This window comes from Geotrypetes seraphini, chromosome 12 (genome assembly GCF_902459505.1).
Source record: "Geotrypetes seraphini chromosome 12, aGeoSer1.1, whole genome shotgun sequence".
Lineage (NCBI taxonomy): Eukaryota > Metazoa > Chordata > Amphibia > Gymnophiona > Dermophiidae > Geotrypetes > Geotrypetes seraphini.
The window spans coordinates 39670668-39696488 of NC_047095.1; the positions used below are offsets into that span (position 1 = coordinate 39670668).

General features: G+C 42.2%; 1 protein-coding gene across 3 annotated transcripts in view; it reads right to left on the reverse strand.

The window, feature by feature from the left end:
• Positions 1-9033: 9033 nt before the first annotated feature.
• Positions 9034-25821, reverse strand: part of LHX8 (LIM homeobox 8) — a 53700-nt gene continuing 36912 nt past the window's right edge. For all 3 annotated transcript variants that reach the window (XM_033915194.1, XM_033915193.1, XM_033915195.1), the window contains exons 6-8: positions 22239-22334; positions 19811-19994; positions 9034-9620 (exon numbers count right to left, since the gene is read on the reverse strand). In XM_033915194.1, the coding sequence (XP_033771085.1) occupies positions 9544-9620; positions 19811-19994; positions 22239-22334 (357 nt within the window). In that variant the 3' untranslated portion in view covers positions 9034-9543. The remainder of the gene's footprint in view (positions 9621-19810; positions 19995-22238; positions 22335-25821) is intronic.

Sequence of the window (25821 nt, forward strand, 5' to 3'; positions counted from 1 at the left end):
TGCTGTGATCAGTTCAGCAGCAACTCAATTCTCCAACTAGCACCTGTGACACAGATGTTGGTTAAAGAATGGTGGTGGTGTTAGGCAGGCTTAGGCATCTGTCTGAGGACAGACGCAATTCTACATAGGACACCCATGTACAATTCTCAAAAGCTGCTTAAGTGGCTTCTGATACCCAGCGTCCTATACAGAATCTGGGGCTTAAGTGCATGGAACTAACAGTCCTTCGAAAGCTTTTCGAATTAAGAAATGTTCTACAAAGGAAAGACCATCACCATGTCTAGTTATTGAAAATACATTGTGTGTAGGAATATGTGTGTTGGGGTATTATAGATTACACAGCTGTCTTCTCACATCCAGTTTACCTTCATGCTACAGCTGTTCTCTCAAAATTTCATCATTTTGTGTCAAACTTAGTAGGGCTGCAGCGTTGTGTGTGGGAGTTGTTTGTTTTTTAATGGGCTGCTGGTGAGTTTGGGCCTCGGTTCCTGAGAGCAGAGATAAATGGCCCCAGCTGGCCACTGAATGTCTGGGTGGAGTTTAATATCTTTCCATAAATTAGAGTTTAGGTCACCCTCATTTTCCACTTTCCACAAAACTGACCAAAGTTGGTTTCCTTTCTTGGGCCCAAGACTGTCATCACATTTTGGGGTTTTACCATAGCTGTGGTTCTATGATTTTCTATTTCAGTTTCTCTCTGCAACACATACCATAATTTGAAACCAAATAAGACATTCTTTCAGGCAAAGAGTAAGTTTTAACTTTTGGCTGACTGCTAGTTAAACAGTCTGCCAACTTTTAAGTCTTAAGTACAAATTTCAAATATTGCTGCCACATGCCCTCTCATCCAAGAAACCATACGGAAGTAATTACACCATAGAATACAAAAGATTTGGGAAGAGTGTAGCGCAGTAGTTAGAGCTACAGCCTCAGCACCTTGAGGTTGTGGGTTCAAATCCACACCACTCTTTGTGACCCTGGACAAGTCACTTAATCTTCCCCTTTGCCCCAGGTACATTAGATAGATTGTAAGGCTGCTGGTCAGTCAGGGAAAAATGTTTTAATATCTGAGCACCCCCTGGGAAAACAGTATAGAAAACTGATTATATAAGATTATATAATGCTACAGAACCCCTGACCACTTCCACTCTTATATACACAACTGCCATTTCATTAAGGAAGTAGAACTCCCTCACAATGCTTATCCATTTAAAATAAGCTTTGAGAAATTTTTCATTTACTTTTTTTATTACTTGTTGGATACTTAGGAAATTGGAAGACTGGATGTCCAAATGGCAGATGACATTTAATGTGGACAAATAAATGTAAAGTGATACACATTGGGAAGAATAACTCAAACCAGTTATCAGATGCAAGGGTCCACCTTAAGGGTTAGCGCCCAAGAAAAAGATCTGGGTGTCATTATAGAGAATACAATGAAACCTTCCACCCAAAGCATGACAGCAGCCAAAAAAAGCAAACAAGATGCTAGGAATTTATTTTTAAAAAGGGACGTTAAGACTAAGAATGTTATAATACCTCTGTATTGTTCCATGGTATGATCACCTGGAGTATTGCGCTCAATTCTGATCATCTTATCACAAGAAAGATATAGCAGAACGAGAAAAGGTTCAAAGAGCAGCATCCAAGATGATTTTATTATTTAAAAAATTACTTGCATACAACCAACAATTCTAAGTGAGTGACAGATCAACATACATAGTTAAAATAAAGACAAAACATGATATAAACTATAAGGTCTCCCTAGTTCCATCAATTGCCATACAATCTCATAAATGGTCAAGTCAGGAAGATTTTTATTGAAAACTTTTCTGGAAAAGTAAAGTTTTAACCATTTTCCTGAATGAAAGATAACTAGAAGCCCTCCTCACGTCCAATGGTAGTGCATTCCAAAATGTAACTGCTTGCAAAGTCAATAAGGTGTGCTGAATGCCCGCAAGCTTTATTTGTTTAATAGATGGAACTTTAAAGCAAAACTTATCTGTGGATTGAAATGCATGTGTAGAGTGGTAAACTTCAAGAGAGCTAAGCAGTGTTGAGCACCCCTCATTCAGAAGTTTAAAGATAAACTGTCTTAAACTGTATCTGATAAGCAATACTTAAGACTTAAAGTTGGCAGACTGTTCAGCTATCAGTCAGACAAAAGTTAAAACTTGCTCGTTTTTGCCTGAAAGAATGTCTCATTTGGATCCAAATTATGGTATGTTTTGCAGAGAAAAACAAATAGAAAATCATAGAACCACAAATGCATTCGATTCTGGTTGTCTTATCTCAAGATATAATGGAACTAGAAAAGGTTCAAAGAAGAATGACCAAGATGATAAAGGGGATGAACTCCTCTCCTATGAGGAAAGACTAAAAAGGTTAGGGCTCTACAGCTTAGAAAGAAACAGCTGAGGGCAGATACGATTGAGGTCTACAAAATCCTGAGTGGTGTAGAATGGGTACAAGTGGATTGATTTATTATTCTGTCAAAAATTGCAAAGACTAGGGGGCACAATGACGTTACAGGGAAATACTTTTTAAACCAATAGGACATATTTTTTCACTCACTAGAATATTGTTCTTTCCCTATATGTTCTTTTACTTGATAAATTGTAGTTCTACCCTTCTTTCCCTTTTTTTGTTCCCATTTGTTTTGTATTGTTTTTAAATGTTTTTAACAATGATTATTGTTTTAACGGATATATAGTTACCCCATACATGTTTTTAACGTAATGTTCACCGCCTAGAAGACCAATTGGGTGGTTTATAAAATTCCTAAATAAACTTGAAACTTAAGACAGACATGGTGGAAGCCACAGCTTACCCTGATCAGCAGTATGGACTTTTGCTACTTTTTGGGCTTTTGCCAGGTACTAGTGATCTGGATTGGCCTCCGTGAGGACAGGCTACTGGGCTAGATGGATCACTGGTATGACCCAGTAAGGCTATATTTTATGTAGTAGCCAGGACAGATCACAAGCTACAGGGCTCACTGCTTTTTAGTCTGAATGAACTTGGTTCATCTTATATTCTGGGACTCACTAAATAGACTATAGGTGCATAGATGAAACAAATTACATCTGCAGAACTATGTATGACATTTCAAGATACAAACTGATCAGCTATGATGTTCTCCAACTCCTTTCTAACACTCAAAAAGGGCTACCATTACACCATAGGCAACTGGTAGTGCATCCTAGATATAAGGCAGCACTATCTAGATTTTCAGAAAGCTTTGACCAAAGTTTTCTTGAAAAAGACTTGATAAAATTTGAAAAAAGCTACAGGATAGAAAGTAATGTTTTGTTGTGGATTAGGAACTAGTTCAAATAGCTAAATCTCTCAATAGGGAAAGGTGAATAGTGGAGCATCCCATGATCTGTATTGGGACTAGTGCTTTTTAACATTTATAAATGAACTGGAAATGGGAATGACAAGTGAAATAACTAAATTTGCAGATGACAAAGCTCTTCAAAAATTCTTAAATCACATGCAGACTGAGAAAATGCAGGAGCACCTTAAGAATTTTAAGATTACACTTGTTGGTATGAAACTTCATCTGTCAGTAGAGAACTAAGTGATGCATATTGGGAAGAATAATTCAAAACACAGCTAGGTACTGAAATCTTCTCAGTGTGCGGTGGTAGCCAAGAAAACAAACAATGTTAGGAAACACAGAAAATAAGTCCTAATAAGACAAACATTATATTGCCTATGTATTGCTCCAAAGTGTGACCTCACCTTGAGTATTGTTGCAATTTTAGTCGCTGCATCTAACATTTTCCAATTCCTATCTATCTTATTTCAAAGAAGAGTGATCAAAAGATTAAGGTGATAGCATGCCTTTCATATAAGGAAAGACTTAAGAGGGTAGCACACTTCAGCTTGGAGAAAGATGACTTGAGGAGATATGAGAAGTCCACAAAATCCTAAGCAGAGTAGAACGGGTGAACATGAATCGATTGTTTACTCTTTCAAAAAAAAAAATACAGACTACAGAATAGAGAATGACACGGTGACAAAATTCATCACCGTTCCCGTCCCCGCGGATAACCGCGGAAAACCATCTTCATGTCATTCTTTAAGGAGAGAGGGAAGAATCAGAGTAAGAATGGCCACAACCACTGACCCGCAAGCTTTGCTTTGAAGAATGCTGGTGTAGAAGGATTGAGGTTGAGATAGACACTACAGAATGACAGTCTCTGGTATCCAGAGCAGATATTGTGATGTCATAATGCCTCATTCCACCAGTGCCTAAGAGCCAATCACATCAGTGATGTCACAATGGCTTCATTATCCTTGGCTCACATAAGAATCAGAGTATGAATGGCCTCAACCACTGACCCGCAAGCTTTGCTGTGAAGAATGCTGGTGTAGAAGGACCGAGGTTGAAATAGACACTAGAAAATGACGGGATTATTTCCCGCGGTTTTCCGCAGGGACGGGAACAGTGATGAATTTTGTCACCGTGTCATTCTCTACTAGAGAATACTCCATGAAGGTACACAACACAAAATAGTTGATCTTTGGAACTTGTTGACAGAAGATGTGGTTAACTGTTAATGTAGCTAGGCTTAAAGAAAATTTGGACAAGTTCCTGGAGGAAAGTCCATAACTTGGGGAAAGCCACTATTTGTCCCTGGGGTCAGTAGCATTAACTCTTGCTACTTTCTGGTATCTTGCCAAGTACTTGTGATCTGGATTAGCCACTGAGCTAGATGGACCATTAGTGTAACCCAGCAGGCTATTTTTATGTTCAGTACAAAAGACCGGATAGCACTTCTCTCACTGCTGGACTGCTGTCTCTGCAATCTTAGTATTAAATTTTAATTAAACAGCTCAAGATACTAAGGACATTAGACTAACAAAGAACTAAGATTGTATGTGCTTTGTTAAGTATTCGATTCTTGGCAAGTAACGAAATGTAATTAAAACTCCCCTCTTGTTAACCTAATTAGAATAATTCACTATAAATTAAGACTATAAATGAAGAGATGGGCTAGGGGTGGGTAGAAATTAAGACTAAACTAGGCCCTGCTGTGCCTTCTAGAGGTGGTTAATACTGTAGGCTGACAATTAAGTTTCTTCTTCTGGAAGAAAGTTGAAGTTTAAACTATGGGAAAAGGGTTTCACACTATGGAAACTAGTCAATATAGACAGCTTAAATTAAAACAATTTTTTTCAAGAGTCTAATTTCTCTTATCCCAGAGCAAAATTAACATTCACTTACCCAGAGAAATGTCCTCTTCTCTTAGTAATTCATCCAGAAGTAAAACTTGAATTTATATTCCATCCAGAATGATATGGCTACAAGATGTAATGGGGGCAGGGTAATTCTCAATAGATTACTTAAAATTAAGCCCTGGATAATGGGTGCCAAGCATGGATCCTCTAGTGTGCAAAAATACCATTACAAATACAGTACAATCATAAGTCTGCATTTATGCATCTAACTTTAGGCAAAAGCACTTACACCAGCCACCAAAACCAGAGGCATTAAAGTTGCAGAAGTCAGCTTTTGCTGTGGAGCTGCAGCCACAAAATAAAATCTTTGACATTAAGAGCCAAGTTATGAGAGGAGGGCTACAACTTTCTGTGCAGGTGTGTAACCTGTGTATCACATCTTCATACAACTGAGGCCTGCCTAGGCCAGGGATCCATCTTTTGTGAACCAAACTGCCATTACTGCTCCAATGCCTCCTGCAGTCGATTAGTATTCTGTGCCAACAACATTCCGAGGAACATCTGTGTTTCTGTGGTGTGAACAAAGCCAATAGGACAGATTTGCATTGACACAAACTTCGCAAGCAACCCTTCTAGGTGATGGCCCCGATAGGGAAGATGTTTTAAAAGAATCATGGGTCCCAACGTTCTTCAGGCCTGCACTTCGTTTACTGGACAGATAGGAATGCGAGATTGGATTGGTTCAAACTAGTCACCTGAGGACTATTGCCAAGAAGCTTAGTGAAGTAAATAAAGAGGTTTTAGCACTGGACCAAAATGGAGGAAAATCTAATAGCTCTTGGAGAAGAGACTGTTTTGCCTGTGCCTCCTAAGCACTGAACATATTTACAGCTTATTCTGGGAGAAACCAGTAACCTTCGTCAAGTAGGACTTTAGACCAACCTCTGACATACTTCAACTGCTGGGAATCAAGTTCAAGCTCTAGAAGGAACCAATCCATAACCATGTGGACAACGCTTCAAAAGTTCAGTCAGCAATATAGTGAGAATCAGGCACTTATGATCTGTTTTAGCCTAAAAAGGACTATTAGCTAGCAGAAGCATAGTCTATGAGCCTAATGTTGCTGCTCTTGCAGTCTCTTCTCAGAAATTAGCATTGTAACAGAAGATATGCAGATATTTTTTTTGTGTTAACACTTAGACAATTCTTTGATATAATCTTGCTGAACTATTTCATTTTGTATGCTTGTTTGCCACATTTGCTAATTACTTATACATTTATTGTAGAATAATATTTCTATATTGACATATTTCTTCATTGGAGATGACTGGTCACTGAGAACATGTACAATCCCAAACATACTATCTTCCTGTAGACACATATCAAGAGGAATTACCGAGCTAAGTGATTATCTATCCCTTTCCTAATTTACATAGTACTACAGGTGGAAAAAGTATACTAGATGCTGACATGCAGTTTCTCCAGCTGTAGGAATCCCTGCTCAGTCTTACATGAAGAATTTTTTTTTTTAAAAAGGAGACACTTGGAGGAGGGCTCCTGGTATCAGGCAACATCAGTTATCACCATTAAGGCCTAGAAGCACTAAACAGGGTTGGAAAGACTGTGTGGGTCTGCTGCAGTCCAATTTTTGGCCGATTGAGCATCAGTCACTCTTTTGGAAAGTTTGCATGCAAATGATTTGAGTGGAGGTTCGTTGTAATCATAGTCTGATCCTGCTGATGAATTGCTGTGTGAGTGACTCATATGTGCAGAGCTGGCAGGGGAACCACTGAAGTAGCCTCCTGCCACTCAGCTGTTTCGGGGCAGAATTTTTTTTTTTTTTTAAATGAACACAAATGTATGCGTTATCCATGCACAACATCTGTCCCCATTTAAAAAGGAAAAAAAAAAAAAAAAAGTAGTTACGCCAGACCCCACAACCACCATGGATCTCAAACCCCCCCTCGACAATGACTGTGATAGTGACACACCCAGACAGCAGGAATGCCCACCCCCTCTTGCCTCAGCAACCCTGTTGTGCACCTGAACCTCCCCCCCCTCCACAACCACCAAGACCCCAAAAGGAAGCCCTGGTGGTTTGCTGGGGGTCAACTCAGAACCCCCTCAGCTCAAGCAAGCCCCTATCCCCTCTCCCATAAACATAGAAGCTGGTGCATTGGGGAGGGGCCTAAGGCCCTGATTGACCTGGATACCTATGGGAGGCACCTTAGGTACCCAGGCCAAACCTTAGGCCTCTACCCAGTGTATCCCAGATGCACTAGGAAGGGGAAGGCCTGCCATTTTGAAGAGGTGAGTCAGCTGGCAAGAGGGAGTGAGTATCCCTCTTGCCAGTTTCTATGAGGTACGGGGATGGGGATGGGGCTGAGGGGAGTTCTGAGCTGACCTACCCAGCCCACCAGGACTGTCTTTTGGGATCTTGGTGGGGGGATCTTTGTGTATGGAGGGGGTGTCAGGGGGATCCAAGTGACATGGATGCATCTCTCCTATCTGTTGCAGAGGTGGCCCGTCATCGGGGGGGGGGGGGGGGGAGAGGAAAGGGCAGACGATGATGGTTCGGCTCGCTTTTCTTTTTTAACGGGGCAGATATTGTGCATGTGCTCAATGCCTTCTGGCTCCCACCTCTCTCCAAGATTCTCTGAGAGAACGAGAGTCAGAAGGCGTTGAGCATGTGCAGATGCTCAAGGCCCAGTCTGGGAAGAGACAGGATCTTCGGGCACTGGCACCTCCTGTGGTTTGGTGCTGCATGCCGGTGCCACATTGGGGGTAAGCCTTCAGTGTGGATGGGGGATGCCGGTTAGTTGGGGGGGGGAGGCAAGCATTTGCGGGTTGGGTTAGGGTTGCGGGTTGGGGATGCCAGTTCGAGGGTGAGGGGACTCGCAAATTGAGTCAATGCTCGGTTTGCGAGTCACAATTTGTGAAAATGTTTTGCTCATCTTGCAAACCACGGTACTCGTAAACCGAGGTTTGACTGTATATATAATGTATTGTACTTTGTTGCATTTCATGAAAATATGACTTATGAGATAATGGTACTGCTATTTCTATACTAGTTATAGTATCTTAAATACATTAACGTTCAGGAGAAACCCCCCAAACATACTCCTTCCCCATCAATAAAGTGTCAAATATTGTCAACTGGCTTATAAATATGGCAAAACAGTCTCTAAAGAACTTCCAGACTACAGAAAAAGTTATTTTTTCTACAGTTTTACAGCCACATAGAAATGCCAGAACACTGAACAGACGTCCTCATGTCTTCCTGAATACCACTTACAGTCAAACCTCAGATTGCGAGTGTTTTGCAAGACGAGCAAACATTCTTGCTAATCTTGTCTCACAAACCGAGCATTGACTCGATTTGCGAGCACCCTCCCCGAGAACCAACATTGCTCCCTCCCCCCCCCCGCGTGAACTGGCACCCCCCCCCCCCCAACAGCATTGAACCTTACCCCCCCATCTGGCACCAGCACACAGCCCACAGGACGTGCCGGTGAAATAAGTTAATGCCTCTTGCCTGGGCCTTGAGCATCTGCACATGCTCAAGGCCTTCTAGTTCTCGCTCTCGGGGAGGGGGGGAGCGATGCCGGTTCTCGTGGGGGGGAAGCAGCACTTCTTGCCTCGGGGGATGGGGGTCGGTGGGAGCATATCAAGCGAGTTTCCCTTACTTCCTATGGGGAAACTCGCTGTGATATACGAATAATTTGGTTTACAAGCATGCTTCTGGAACGAATTATACTTGTAAACCAAGGTGCCACTGTATTTTGATATTTTAAGGCAAGAACTAGATGCTATTGTATTAAACTAAAGCCAGCAACACATTAATACCGTTAACATGCTGTAACAGTAGCTTTATTCAATGACAACTGAATTTTGCCTGTTCACAGATACAAAAAAAACTGAATAGAGTGCAACTCAAAATATACAGCACTTTCATGACAATAACTTACAGATACAAAACTGATGAGGAAACTACAATTTCACAAACTGTAAACTTTTTGCACACTTGTCAGTCCTCTTAAGCAAAGTGCTCTGCTGATGACCAATAAATTAACAAATACAACTAGGGTAGACTACTTCCTGACAATACAAAAAAAAAAAAAAAAAGGAGAGAGGGGCGGTGTTTTAGTAATAGTCTTTCAAGCAACAATACTTTATGCTGATTTCATAGGTGTCTTGCAGACCAATTATACTTACAAATCTTGGCAGCACAATGAACTTTGGAAAAAAATGCTTTAGATGTTTATAAAAAAAATTAAAAAAAAAAGGAAGTAGTATCTTTCAGTACACAGATGAATAAGAATTAGATCTTTTCACATCCCTGCAGGAAGAGACTTAGGCGTGGCTTATTGGCAGTTGTGTCATGGAATGGGGTAACAAAGGCTGAAGTCCAAGAGCTGATGGTGAATGAGCTAAAAAGAAAGAGACTGATGTTAAGAATGTTAAAATAGTATATTATATGATTACAAGTTGTTTTGACAAATGAACCATAAGTGATGCTTTTCTTCATTTGTTTGCCTGTCAAAAAGAAATCTGTTCCTTTGATACCAGGCCTTTGCTTTATCCTAATTTACAGCATTACCTGTAGGCGATATCACTCCAACCACACAATTGCCTTTCCCAGCCTGAGGATATTCATAAAAAAATCATCTTTCAACTACCTTATTGGATTGGAAAACAATTGCTGCTTACAAACCTTGAGGCCAAGTTGGCTTGCAGATGGAAACAGGAGTATATTTGGCCAACTTTTCCTTCCCTGCAGTCTATATCCAGACTCTCTATACCCATACATGCCCAGTCATGTTAGCTAAAACTACTTAATGTATCTTAAGGTCACGATAAAGACAGCACCTAGATCCAAAGCTGCTGCATTACAGTGAGGCAGGTATCTAGCTCTGGACCGGGCTCTATGTTTTGGAGTCTCACTCCTATGCTGGCCTGTCAGTGTACAATATATTTGCAACAGTGTGATTGTAAATTGCCTTAAATGAATGTGAGCATGGTCTATATCCCAAATTCCTAAGACCTACAAAACTGCAAGCATTGTGTGTCAGCTCCCAGCTAACTGACTTCTTAAACAAGATGGATGGATTCCATAACTCGCAACACATGCATAGTACAGAATCATTACACTAGAACCAACATCAAAGGCTAAATCCTATCTAAGCAGGGGAGCCTACTCTGTACTTTTGTAGTTTAACATCTCAGCTGCATTCAACAGTGGAATACTTACTCTTTTAATTAGGTAAACTGGGTATACATGTTATGGTATTGAAGTGGTTCACAGAGTTCCTGACCCAACAGAACATATGAAGTAAGGAAGGGCAATGACAAATCTCAACCTGGAAGGCTTTCTCTGTCCCCATTCCTGTTTAATATATACCTCAAAAGTTTCTCCCTTCCACATATTCTTCTATGCAGATATTTTCTTGTTGTGTCCAGTTAGGGACACCTTTGAGGCCACCAACCAATATATAGGAAGGATTGTTGAGGACTTCCGTGTATGGAAGAGAAACTCTCAAACTCAAAAATGGAAGACCAGGATCCTCTGGTTTAGAAACTATAATGCCTTGCTAAATAAGGAATTGGTGCTGGTTGCCAAAGAGAACTCATGATAGAGAGAACATTTAAAAGTGTTAGGAGTATAGAGTCAGACCTTACCTTGGCTAACCAAGATTAACTCCCTGGTTAGGAAATTTTTCTTCAGACTAATTTCTCCTCCAGTATTAATGTGTTCAGCACCACTAAAATTCCAGATTGAGCTTTATAGCTGGCTAGCCTATATGTTGGCTTTAGGAGAATTTCCAGCAAAGGATGGGCACATTGACTTTTTAATTATAGGTGTAATAATAAAGTTATCACCATTGCTTATTTCTAACTACAGGCCAATAGCAAGTATTTCTTTTTTTTATTAAGATAATGGAGGGATTGGTGTATTTGCAGTTGCTTGATTATTTAGAATCCGGCTTTTGTCCTCTTTATAATACAGAGACTGTACAAATTAGGGGGTCCTTTTACAAAGGCACGGTAGCGGTTTAACGTGCAGAATACCGCGCGTTAAACCATCTGCTGCGCTAGTACCCAACGCCTCCACTGACGAGGCGTTAGGATTTTAGGCTGTCGTGGGGGGTTAGCGCGTGATGAAATGTCCGACGTGCTAACCCCCGTAGTGCACCTTGATAAAAGGAGCCCTAAGTCTAAAAGGGATGCTAAAACAAAAACCAAAACACACTCTGTTTGGTCAAGGTGTTGGGGCAGTGATATTACAATTTAATCTAAGCAGTGCATTTGATCTTGATGATCATTGTCAACTACTTAGATGTTTGGATGCTTTGGGCATTTCTGGTAATGAATGTCCTTAAATGGTTTCAGGGCTTTTTGCATTTCATACCTACCAGGACCTTTAGGAATGTATTTTCTAACAAATAGACTAATTCTTCTCTCTCTCCATTACTCTTCAATGTTTACTTGTCATCTCTGGGACATATGTCACACCTAACTTAGATAACCTTTTATAGTTATGCTGATATTACTATTGCAATTCCAATATATTCATCATTCTCTCAATTTATACAGTTAATTTCCACCATAATCACAACTGTAAAATTATGGATGACCAAATTTAAGTTAAAACTCAATACAGATAAAACTAAATTATTCTATGTTACTCCTTGCAAGAAACAAATAGAGACTAGCATAAAATTTGAATGGAATTTTATAACTCAATCCTATAAGAATTCTAGTGGTCATTTTAGTTCAAAATCTTACAATGAACTCGAATACAGATGCTTTAATAAAGAATGTTTCTATATGTTGTGGAAATTACAGACTATTAGACCATATGTTGATGTTTCTTCTTTAGACTGTCAATACAATCATTAATTCTAAGTAATGTATTTTTCGCTCCATTAGACACACCTGACCATAAGACGCACTCTAGACTTAGGAGGAGGAAAAGAAGAAAAAAACCAATTCTGAACCAAATCTCCCTGGCAGGCTCTGCACCCAACCCCACACTCCTTGCCAAGCTCTGCACCCTGTCCCCCCTCCCTGCCAGACTCTGTACCATGTCCCCCCTCTGGTGGTCTAGTGGTAGGCAGGGACAGGGCAGGGAGGCCTAGTAGCTGGCAGGCAGTTAGGGACAGGGGACTGTGTGGGTAGGCAGGCCGGCCTCTTCCCCCCCCCCCAAGGCAGGCAGCAGGAAAGACCCAGCCTCTCTCTCCTCCCTCCCTATTTTTAATTCGGCAGGCAGGCAGGCCCTGGTCTCTCCCTCCTCCCTACAGGCAGGCAGCAGGCAGGTCCTGGCCTCTTCCTCCTCACCCCCATGCATACCTATTTTTTTAAAACTTCTGGTGCTTCACTCGCTGAGAGCGGTGCAAAGGGTTGCTGGCTGCCTGGTCCCCGCTGAGAACAGCAGATACAGCTGCCTCCTCTTCTGTGCTCTTGTGGCAGAGCGGCGCACCAGGCTACCTGGTCCTGCGCGCTTCCCTGGACCAGCGCCCTAACTGAGACTGAGACTAGCCCTACCAGTGTATGTCCTTGCTCAACAGGAACATGTCTAACTTTGTCTTGAATCCCTGGAGGGTGTTTTCCCCTATGACAGACTCCAGAAGAGCGTTCCAGTTTTCCACCACTTTCTGGGTGAAGAAAATCTTCCATGTTTGTACGGAATCTATCCCCTTTCAACTTTAGAGAGTGCCCTCTCATTCTCCCTACCTTGGAGAGGGTGAACAACCTGTCCTTATCTACTAAGTCTATCCCCTTCAATACCTTGAATGTTTCGATCATGTCCCCTCCCATCTCCTCTGTTTGAGGGAGAAGAGGCCCAGTTTCTCTAATCTTTCGCTGTAGAGCAGCTCCTCCAACCCCTTAACCATCTTAGTCACTCTTATCCTGTATACTCCTATAAGAGCACAAAGATCCACACACCAAAACCAGCTAATCATACTATCTTATCAAGATATTGCCCATGAACACATTCCTCCTTAAAGACGCATATTCATAATTTAATTTTTCTTCAATTACCTTCTTGGTCAGATATTAGATGAGTCACACAGCTATCCTTATACTCTTCCCACCCCCACTTTCCTATTAAAAACCGAGTTCTACCCCCTACCCACACTCTCACATCTAATGACAAGAACACATCATACCCTACATTCTTTAGAATGTAAGCCGCTAAGTCGTCCTCACCAAATAGCAGGATATGAAATAAACAAACTTGAAATTTGAGGCTGCTTCTATTAAAAAGTAGTCTTATTCTGTTAAACAAAACACCAATATTTATGCTAAATGTTGGGGGAAGTACTGGAAGAAATAAGAAAGCAATGTTTAATGTCTGGATGTGGTTTGGGATATTAATTTTTGATGTAGTAGAGTATGTACTGCTATATACAGCCTTATGAAAAAATTAGGACATCCCATGAAATATTCAGTTCTTAAGAAATGTTCACATATCGATGTCAAATCTTTTTTTGTCATCTCTGGAAAAGAAAGTTACCTGCAATTATATAAACAACAAAAGGTTTCCTAGATTTATTCATGAAACAAAAGATATTCATAAAAATGTGTATTCTAACTGAGGAATAAATTAGGACACCCTACACCCTAATAGCTAGTGTTACCCCCTTTGACTGAAATAACTGCAGTGAGATGCTCTTGTAGCCATCTACCAGTCTCTGGCATCTGAGGAAAGTTTGGCCCACTCCTCAATGCAGAATTCTTTCAGCTGTGAGATGTTTGAGGGTTTCTTGCATGTACAGCCCGTTTCAAATCACCCCATAGCATCTCAATGGGATTAAGATCAGGGCTTTGACTCGACCACTGCAGGACTCTCCATTTCTTAGTTTTCAACCAGTCCTTGGTGGATTTACTGGTATGCTTTGGATCATTATGTTGCAGGGTCCAGTTCTGCTTCAGCTTTAATTTTCTTACAGATGGTCTCACATGCTCCTCAAGCACCCTCTGATACATGGTAGAATTCATGGTGGATTCTATGATGGTGAGCTGGCCAGGTCCTACTGCAGCAAAGCATCCTCAAACCATAACACTTCCACCTCCATGCTTCACAGTTGGTATGAGGTTCTTTTCTTGGAATGCTATATTTGGTGCACACCAAACATGTCCTCTTTTCTGGTGTCCAAATAATTTCATTTTAGACTCATTTGTCCATAGAACACTATTCCAGAAGTCCTGGTGTTTGTCTACATTCTCTTTGGCAAACTTCAGTCTGGACATTGTTTCTCATAGAGAGCAAAGGTTTCCTCCTTGCACACCTCTGATTTTACAGGCATGCACTTTCACATCAACAGGACCAAAAGCCTGCTTTAGGTCACGTGATGACATTTTAGGGTTTTTGGAGACTTCTTTTAGCATCTTGCGGTCTGCTCTGGGGGTCAACTTGCTTGGACAGCCAGACCTGGGCATGTTGGCAGTTGTTTGGAAAATCCTCCACTTGTACACTATTTTCCAGACCATGGAATGGCTAATATCAAATTCTTATGAGATCTTTTTAAATCCCTTACTAGACTTTAAGCTGCTGCATCTTCTTTCTGAAGGCCTCAGACAGCTCTTTTGATCTCATGGTGTTCACTCTCACTGCAGCAGTCATGAGCACACCAAACTAGATTTCTGAGGTTTATATAGGGAAAATCTCCTTCAAAATGCTGAATAACGATGTTCTAATCATGTGCACCTGATGTGAAACACCTGTGTGTATTTTGAGCTACTTAAGTGGGAGGATGTGTGGGGGGTGTCCCAATTTATTCCTCAGTTAGAATACACATTTTTTGTGGATATCTTTTGTTTCTTGAGTAAATCTAGGAAACCTTTTGTTGTTTACCTGCAATTACATCACTTTCTTTTCCAGAGATAAATAAAAATAAGATTTGACATCGATATGTAAACATTTCTTAAAGAACTGAATACTTCATGGTTAATGAGGGAGACATGGCTCTGAACCAAATCTGTGTACAATGAGATAATGCCGTTTGGTTAAAAACACAGAGAATTCAATTTCTTAAAGACGCCGGCCTGATGATATGTAAGGGTACTTGATCTGCATATTTAGGTATGTGTTTTTACTGTGTCACATACTTGTTTTCTGAAAAGTTTTATACTAACAAAACATTTGTGCATTATCCCTATAGACTTGCTGTGCCAGTATCAAGTTAGTAAGTTCCAGCCTTCCATAGTTTTCATGTCCAAGTACCCAATAGGTCACTCAAAAAAAAAAAAAAAAAAAAGGAGGGGGAGGGGGAGGACTGGGATAGATTAGATGACAGATGGGTTGTTCGGGTGGTTAAAATGCCGGACATAAGTTATGTCTTCTGAAAGTCCACCAAGTTTGTACCCCCATACCTGCCACAGTTCTAAATGTCTAGAGTAGAAATTGTTTCATAAAAGCTCATTAGAAAAATGAGACAAGGTGACCATGGAACTGAACAGAAACTAAATACCCAATTTTTTCTACTAATTAACCTAGATTCAACACCCCCCCCAGCATACAATATTGCAATATTTCTTCCTGGAGAATGTAGAGAAGACACCAATTGTATTCTCTGGTTGAGGAACATCACCCCTATATTTTTGTTCAACCACAATGACCAACTAATTATTAATTTTGATAAAAGGGTTAGACTACAGCATTCACTGAGCGCTTTTATGCCAGAGAGATGCAATTATCTATGTTCCCGAACACGCCACGTCTTTTTAATGGAAGACTAAGCTCAGAAGTTTAAAATTGGCTAAAATTCACATGACATTTTGGGAAGCAAGAAGTATCTGGAATAAAATCCAAACTTTATGTAAGGGGATCCCTTTAATATGATGCTTTGAAGTGATGATCAGGAGTGAGGCAAGAAATTGAGCTTGTAACCTTCGGCTAAGGTTTTCAGATCCAGCAACTGAAGTCATGTTTTGCCATTCTCCGAAAAACTAGTCTCGCCCATCTGTTAGGTAACCAAAAACTATTCTGACTACTTGTCTACCCCTAAACTGACTATGTTTCAACCCCTAGTGATATACTCAAGGCATTTTGAGAGCAGAGCTAGAATGGGCAGGGGTTGCTCCTGTTCCAATTACACGCCTAAAACACCAGGGATTGTAAAACAGGTCCTGGAGGTCTATTGGGGGGAGGGAGGGAGGAGACAAATGGGACAAATCACACATTTGGCTTCCAATTATTTCCCGTTATTGGGTTTTTTTTAATATGTTCTTTTTAGATTTTGTAAAGCCATTTTGACCTTTTGCATTAAGCGGGATATCAAATGTACATAAGTACTGTATTTTCACGCATATAACATGCGCGTTATACGCGTTTTTACCTACCGCGCATACCCCTCGCGCGTTATACGCGTGAGCGTGGTATACAAAATTTTTTTTACATAGTTCCCACCCCGCCCGACGCCCAATTCACCCCCCCCAGCAGGACCGCTCGCACCCCCACCCCGAACGACCGCTCGCACGCGCTCCCACCCGCACCCGCATCCACGATCGGAGCAAGAGGGAGCCCAAGCCCTCTTGCCCGGCTGACTCCCCAACTCCCCGACAATATCGGGCCAGGAGGGAGCCCAAACCCTCCTGGCCACGGCGACCCCCTACCCCCACCCCGCACTACATTACGGGCAGGAGGGATCCCAGGCCCTCCTGCCCTCGATGCAAACCCCCCTCCCTCCAACGACTGCCCCCCCCCCAAGAACCTCCGACCGCCCCCCCAGCCGACCCGCGACCCCCACGACACCCCCACCCCCCTTCCCCGTACCTTTGGTAGTTGGCCGGACAGACGGGAGCCAAACCCGCCTGTCCGGCAGGCAGCCAACGACGGAATGAGGCCGGATTGGCCCATCCATCCCAAAGCTCCGCCTACTGGTGGGGCCTAAGGCGCGTGGGCCAATCAGAATAGGCCCTGGAGCCTTAGGTCCCACCTGGGGGCGCGGCCTGAGGCACATGGGCCCAACCCGATCAGGGAGGGTGAACGGAGAGTCGGGACAGCGCACGGAGAGTCGGGGCAGTGCACGGAAAGTCAGGGAGGGTGAACGGAGAGTCGGGACAGCGCACGGAGAGGCGGGGCAGTGCACGGAAAGTCAGGGAGGGTGAACGGATAGTCGGGACAGCGCACGGAGAGTCGGGGAGGGCGAAAGGAGAGTCGGGGTGGCCAGAGGAGAGTCGGGGCGGGCGAAAGGACAGTCGGGCTGCATGCGCGGTATACCCGTGAGCGCGGTATACAAAAGTTTTTGTACATAAAATCGTGGTTTCTGCGCGCTATACCCGTGTGCGCGTTTTACACGGGTGCGCGTTATCTGCGTGAAAATACGGTACTTAAGAATTGCCGCTGCTGGGTCATTTGGCCATTTTCATCCAAAATGGAGAACAAATGACTACAAAAAATGATTTTGGGCCTGTTTTGGCACTAACAAGCTAAAATTCAGCTGGCATCTAATAGGTATGCTGTTTTAAGTGCTAACTAAGCTTTGGAAGAGCTGTACTGTCTGAGGGAGTCCTGGAGGATATTTCCTGCTCATCCACAAAGAACACTCTCTAGGCTTCTTGGTCACTTAAATGTGTTAAACTTTACCAGGTTTTCAGGAGGACTCAGCCAAATAAGTGGGGAGTGTGTGGCACAGTGGTTAGAGCACAGCCTCAGCATGCTTCTCCTTGTGACCCTGGGCAAATCACTTAATCTCCCATTGCCCCAGGTACATTAGATAGTGTGAGCTTGCCAGGCAGAGTGAAAAATGCTTGAGTACCTGAATATATACCACTTATAACCTAAGTGGTATATCAATACTAAAACTAAATAAATTTTGCTGAACGTATCCAGTTAAGACATCCAGACAAGAGACAGAATATCACATCCAGCTAAAGTTTCAACCAGTGTCTGCTGTGCCTCAACTCCTAATTTTAAACTTGTGACCCCCAAGTTAATTTAGCTATCAGGTCAAAATTCTGCTCTGCCATATGTATTTGTGCTGTCTTTTCAGGCCATATAGTACTTGACTGAAAATTAGCTCCTAAAGGACAATTATGGGTGGAATGTAAACGATTTTTACTTTATCCTTTACTCACATCCAACTCCCATGGGGAGCGCGTATATACTGTGTAATGTGTAATTATAGGGCAGACTGGATGGACTGTTTAGGTCTTTATCTGCTGTCATTTACTATGTTACTATATATTTCTGAACACAGTCTGGCCTCTGTACAGATGGAGCAGTAGGTGCCCTTTATTTGTGAAGGGTATATGTGCAGGTATTGTGAACCCCAGAGACACTATATTGTGTTAGAGGGGCAAATGCAGATAAGAAAGGTGCTATAATGAGGCTACACGGAGGCCTTCACACTTACCCTAAATCATTTGAGAGGTTTCTCAGCTAGTCAATTTAAACACACACAGTTATGACAGAAACCATTTGTTCTGAATACAGACAGCACAAAGTGAAAGTATAACTTAGGAAAACCCCACATAAAACATACATCAGCTTCAAAAATGAGCTCATCAGAAATTAAGATTTATTATTTTTTGTTAATAGGAGTACACCAGTAAAATAGTTGGAAACTTATTTCAGAAGCAATACAGTTTAGAAATGGCCGGTTCTACTTGAGTCCTGCACATGTTTTGAAAACAGTCTTTCCAGGAGCCCTTTGGAATTGACCATCCTGTACTGATTTGGTCTCATACATGCTGCATGTCTACATTTTTTGAGGCAGTGAAAACAATAAGCAAACTGCCAGAAATAGTTCAAATTCACAAAAATTACTATTAAGAGACTCGACACATTAGGCAAAATTCCATCATGGAATAAATTGTTCCTCAGAGATGTTAGATTTTTGGATAATTACTATGGGCTAGATTCACAAATGAAGGCGATTGGAATCACGCCCCATCCGACTTGTCGGGATTGCTCTCTAGTGATCCTAAAGCATGCACAGACCATCTATAGATGGTCTGCGCATGCTTAAGAGCAGCATCCTTTAACTTTTTTTTTTTTTAAAACAGTTTTAAAACTTTTTTGCGAGCTCGTGGTTTTAACCCGCTTTAAACCTGTGGGTTAAAACTACGGTCTTGCACTGTGGGAAGGGCAGGAGAGATTCGGGCCAAGTTGGGGCAGCAGGCAGGAAGATTCGGGGCAAGTTGGGGCGGCAGGAGAGCGCAGGCGATTCATTCAGGGAAGGCAGGCAGATTGGGGCTTATAGCAGAGAAGTAGGGCAGAGAGCAGGGCAGTCAGAAAGGGCTTGAGCGACTGGTCCTCAGCAGTTGCTTGCTTGTGATCAGCCAGCCCAGTCGGTATTGCAGGGTTTTGGTTTGTGAATCGCATCCCTGCCTACTTTGCATGCCATTCCCCTCATTTGCATGCGTGGATCGGAGGATGGTCAGCAGAGAGGTAGGTGAATCGGGACGGAGTAAAATCGGATTGCAAAGGGGTCACAAACCAATTGGTACACGATCGGTTTGCTTAGTGAATCTAGCCCTATGAACAAACTTTGTCAAATATCAGTTAAAAAAAAAAAAAATCTATTAGTGATTCAAAACAGTATCCTTTAAGAGTTAAGTCAGAGCTCAAAGAAATTGTAAACAAACATGTTTACAATAAACTTGTACCTACCATCCATATAACTATGCAGAGCAGTCAATATTGGCCCATCCTGCGGTACATATGCAGAATATGTCATGTCTTCTAACATTGGTGGTGACAACCTAGAAGGCTGAATGGCTGTAACTGGAGCAGTGGATGAATGATTAGGACTAACATGTTTCTTATGACGTGCTCTACAGTTTTGAAACCAAACCTAAAAGGAAAAGTTTTAAAGTCAGACATCAGATTTTTTTGTATGTCAACAGAAACAGTACTATGAATATTTATGGCTCCATATTACATTAACTGTTTCTATTGTGCATATATAGCTGCCATCTATTATAAAGTGACCTATTGCAATTACAATGAGATTACCAAAATATATGCAACAGCTACAAGAACGAGAGAGTGAGTACATACACAGGGTGAAAATTCTGAGGGCAAGTTGACCCTTTAACTGGCAGATGGTGAAATGGTTGATTTACATAACTTGACTTTGAACAAGAGCATCAGTGCCAAGTAACAGGCATTTGGAGATGTAGATCTCCAGAGCCATAGAAAACACATGTGGCTTCTGAGCAACAATGCTAAATAAAGGGTTAAGCTTTATTGCTGATTAGAAGTCAAGTTTAAAATGAAGCCATAAATTAGAAAATCTAATGTTTATGCTGCAGTCTTCTCCTCCCATGGGGACTTCCATGTTTGAACCTGCAACCCTTCAAAAAAGGCTTCCGACTCCATGATACAGGGTTCCTCTCTTTGGTGACATTCCTCACACATTCAATTTTCCTCTCACTAATAGAAAACCACCAATACCCAATGTCATAGAACATCCTCTCAACTACCCTTTTAGGTAGGAAAATAGTTACAACTCAGCAGAAACTGAAAATGAGAACCAACACTATTAAAATTATCTGTTATCCATTGCCATTTTCAAAATTTAAGTCAAATTACTTCTATTTTCCAGTGCTATAAGCCATCTAGGAATATATACATTTTAAGCAGACGTTTTTCAGCTATTAGATTTACATGCAGATATAAACATGAAAATGAAGTTTGATGGTTTAAAGTAGAGAATGACAGTGATTGTTATCCGCGGCTAGTCCACCAAAAAGGTGAGGAAAAAAAATGGTCGCTGCAAGTTCAGGGACGAGGCCATTCACCACCCCATGGAGTGGTGAATGGCATTGTCCCTGCAGTTAAGTGAGGGAACGTGAGCAAAATACTTATCACCCCCTGCAATCGCAATGTCCAGCAGCCCCCTCCCTCCTGATCACCGCAGTCCTGGTATCTCCCTCCCTTCACCGGCAATTTTCATCAAATCTGAGCGGCATGAGCCTTTAAATAAGTCATGTGTGGATGCCTCAAACTTCTCCTCTGACACAACTTTCTGTTTCCGGTTGCATCAGAGAAGTTTCAGGCAGCCATGCACGACTTGAGAAAAAGGCTCGGGCTGCTCAGAGACAATGAAAATCACCAGAGAAGGCAAGGGGAAGGGAGGGAGGGGGCTGCTGGACCATGCAAAGAGTGCTGAAGGGAAGTGGAAAGAGAGAGGGAGTGGTGAGAGAACAGATGCTGAAGGGAAATGGGGAGGAGATAGAAGGGAGAAGACACGGGAGAAGACACTGAAGTAAAGTGGGAAGGAAAGAGCGAGAGGAGCACATATTGGATGGAAGGAGGGTATAAAAGAAAAAAGGCACATGTGTGATTGGGGAAACAGATACCAGATCTGAGTGGAGGAAAGGAGGAGGAGAGATGCTAAAAATCACCTGGGGAGGGAAGGAAGATAGGAGGGAAGAAGACAGATGTGGGGGGAGTGGAGGGAGAGATGGAGAGGCACAGTAACAGAGCAGATGCCATATGGAAGAGGCAGAGAGAAGGCAGACAGTGGATGAAAGGAATAGAATTGACAGTAGATGAGGAAAGCAGAAACCAGACATAGGTAGAAAAGAAATTTCTATTTCTTTTCTTTTTTTGCTTTAGGTTAAAATAGTATATTAGTTGTGTTGATAAACATTAAACAAAGCCCTGTCAGCTGAAGATCTTTTCCTCTAGCTTGGCAGCCAGAACTTTGATTTATAAAATGACAATTGTACAGAATATTGTTTCTTTTTATACTTTAATAAAAGAAGTTCAGTAAAAAACTATTCCAAGGCTTGTGTGGATGGGATCAGATGGTTTGCGGGTATGGGGCAGAAACAGGGACCAAACCCGCGGGGACAGGGCCAAATTTTTTTCTGTGTGTCATTCTCTAGTTTAAAGTCCAATCTACACTAGATACAAATGATATTCAACTGGTCCATATATTTGCTTGCTAGAACAGAGCAAACAACCATCAGCCCACCTGTGTTTGATGCCTTCTAATAAAAAAAGTATCAGTTCAGTGAACTAAGTACATGGCAACTGCTACAAAGCCACTTTTAGGACCAGATTGCAGAAAGAATTTTAAGTTGATCACCTGTATCACACGCCTGCTTAGACCTGTTCTTTCTGCCAATTTTTGTAGTGTCTGTGCATCTGGATTGTTGTCCTGAGCAAACTGTGCTTGCATAACCTGAGAAGACAGCAAAGCTAGAGTTTAAAAAGTTTTTTTTTTAAATTTATTTAGAAAATTTTACAAAAAATAACACAAAACCATAGATTCACAATACAGCAAACAAAGCTAATTCCTAAGTATCTGCACATAAAATCACCTCATGAATCCCCAAAACCCACAACTCTCCATCTAGCAAACCCCCCTCCCCACAGAGCAATCCAACACAGAAACTTCCAACAAAGGCTCTCAGGCAGTACAGAAAGCAAAAAGAGAGAGGTGGAAGGGGAAACATCCCCGTGTCCCAGCTGCTCCCACTCAGTCGCCTACCAAGTCAGGTAAGGATCCCACATCTTATGATAGAGGCATAGTATGACGTTGTAGCGCTGTCAATTTAGACATGTTTAAAAAGTTTATATATATACTAGTCTTTAAGCCCGTTACATTAACGGGTGCTAGAATAAATGTCTGTCTCTTTGTCTCCTTAGCCGCTGTCTGTCTTTCTTTCTCCCTCTCTCTCTGCTTGGCCGCTGTCTTTTTTTCTTTGTCTCTCTCTTTTGCCACTGTCTGTCTCTCTGGCCCCCTGTGTGTCAGTAATTCTTTCTGTCTGTCTCTCCCTGACCCCCTGTCTGTCTTTCTTTCTCGTTCCTTGGCTGCTGTCTGTCTCTCTGGCCCCCTGTCTGTTTGTCATTCTTTCTGTGTCTCTCCCTGGCCCCTTGTCTGTCTTTCTTTCTATCTCTCCGTCTCTCTCCCTGGCCCACCCTGCCTATCTCTCTCTGCCCCCCCCCCCAGAAAACCAAGATTGCTGCCTGCCCCCAGCACACCCCTCCCCCAAAGCAGCCCCTTTTCCCTCTCCCCCTCCACTTCCCTGTGCAGCAGTAGCAGTTGGACGCCTCGCAGCACCTCGGACACTCTCACCACCGCACACGCCGCACATCTAACACAGTGCTCCACGTAACTCTCGGCCAGAGGCGCAGTCACGCTAGCCTACTGCCGTAGGAGTGCATTTTGGTGCGGGCCAAGCTCTGGGAGAGCTCACGCAGACCTGCATCACGAAAAACAGCACTACCGGCCAAAGTTTATTTTTAAAGTGTAAAGCCGCTGCGGCGGCTCCACGCACTATCGCTGTCTGCTTCGGAAGCCTTCTCTGACACAGGTGTGGCTAATGAGAGGATCCGCCGCAGGTGTGGCTTTAAACTTTAAAATAAAGTTTGGCCAGTAGTGCTGTTTTTCCTTGATGGAGATGTGCGCGAGCAAGGAGGCGAGCCCTTTTCAAGGGGGCGAGACAGACTTCTGAGGAGCTTCGGAGGAAGGGACAGTAGGGTGGGCAGATTTGATGGGCTATAGCCCTTTTCTGCCGTCATCTTCTATGTTTCTATGTTTCTATATGTATTTTCGCGACAGATCAGGGAACACGTTTTTTTAGTGCGCATGCGCGGCCTATCATTTTATTATATTAGATATTATATACTGTACATATATACACAACATTCATGAACTAATGTTCACACTAATTTTCAATAATCAGCATGCTTCATGTTCAAGATTTATTTTGGGAGGGGAAGGATGTGTCTTAAGAAAACAGAGCAAATTGCTCAAAAATGTTACGATATATGCTTTATAGTAACCAATGAACATCTTGGACACAAGATGAAGACAGATTCTGAAAGTTTTAAACTGATCAGTATTCATATATAGTCAACGCCTGTCCAAACTGCAGAACTTTGAGATGTTCGCTTGTGCAAGAAATCTTTGTAATACAGAGTACCACGGGTCGAGTAAAAAGTAGGCTGAAAAGCAGTCGATGCCATCTGTATGGGCAAAGGCTTTAAAATTGCCTACAGGCTTCAATGATGAACAAAAATTTTTGTTATGAAATTTAAACCCCCCCCCCCCAAAAAAAAAAAAACTAACCAAGATGAAGAAAATAAGGAAAATTGAAGTGGGAAGGTAAACTTGACTGGACAAAGTCCAGATAGTTTTTCATTTTCCATGGGGTGAAGACGTGACAGTACACTTTAGCGCTGGCATCTGGCGGGAAGGTACTTGCACATGCACGGTGCAGGCAGTCTCAAAGCTTTCTAAAGCTTAAAAGTGTCAGTACACTTTAGCACTGATTGTACCGGGCTCTATGGTTGACCCATCTGCAAGGTATGCTACCTGCTTGTCCTAGGATAAATCCAGGTTTTACTTCCATTGCTTTCACTAGAAGGCAGAGCTGAAAAGCTGTAGATGATTCTTTCTGCAAAGTTTGCAGGTAAAGGAGAATAACCTACTAGTCAAGACTCATCTTTTTCAATGGAATCCATGTTTTCTACATTCTACAGTAAATTAGTATAATTGCCTTTCTCTGCTACAGCCTGTTGCATAGGTTATATTTTACAAAGATAACAAGTTTATTCTGGACAATGTCCTAGCGCACAACTCAAGATTCAGCACCTACACCTTTAAATGCTCTAAGTTTATATGGCCAATTAGCACTAAAGATGCTTGAAATGGCTTATCTGTAATCAGAATGTGGTCAGTTCATGAGCAAGGGAAAGGTATCTGTGTGTCCCCGAAAATAAGACCTACCCTGAAAATAAGCCCTAGCATGATTTTTGGGGTAGGTCTTAATATAAGCCCTATCCCAGGGGTGTCAAACTCAATCACATAAGGGGCCAAAATCTAAAATATAGGCTAAGTTGCGGGCCAAATTTTTTATTAAGATATTAAAAGGACCCATTTAGTGTGCGCTAAAAGCACCCCTTAGTCTTAGTAGAAGTATAGGGTTATAATCTCTCCAACCTCACACCGGCTCTGTGATAAACAAAATAAATTTAAAAAAAAAAAAGACTTTTCCTCTCTTTTACGTCCTACCACGTTTCCCTGAAAATAAGCCCTAGTCACCGGCAGCAGCAGCGCTTCCTCCTCCGACCCATCTCATCCAAACCATGAGACAGAAACAAATACCTTATAACAAAATGGCAGCATCGACGGCAATCTAGACAGGCTGCTTTGCGGCCTGGGATATTCCTCTGCCACATTGCCAATATCAGCGATGCAGCAGAGGAACAGCCCAGGCCGCAAAGCAGCCTGTCTAGATAGCTGCCAATGCTGACGGTTTGTTATAAGGTATTTATTTCGGTCCCGTGGTTTGGATGGGAGGGAGAGAAGCTGCAAAGGTTCTACTGCACAAGGGATGGGAGGGAAAGATACTGCACAAGGGGATGGGTGAGAGGGAAGGAAAGATGCTGCACATGTGGGGGAGATAAAGGAAATAGGAAGAATTGGGGTGGAGGAGAGTATGGAGAGATGATCATTTTACATGAAAAAATAAAGACATCGCCGAAAATAAGACCTAGTGCCTTTTTTGGGCCCAAAATTAATATTAGACAGTGTCTTATTTTTGGGGAAACATGGTAGTTCATGCTCACTGTCACCAGCTCTGGTAGGATATACATTTCAAATCTGACATATTGTAATCACAAAACAGAAAATAAAATTATTTTTTCTACCTTTTGTTATC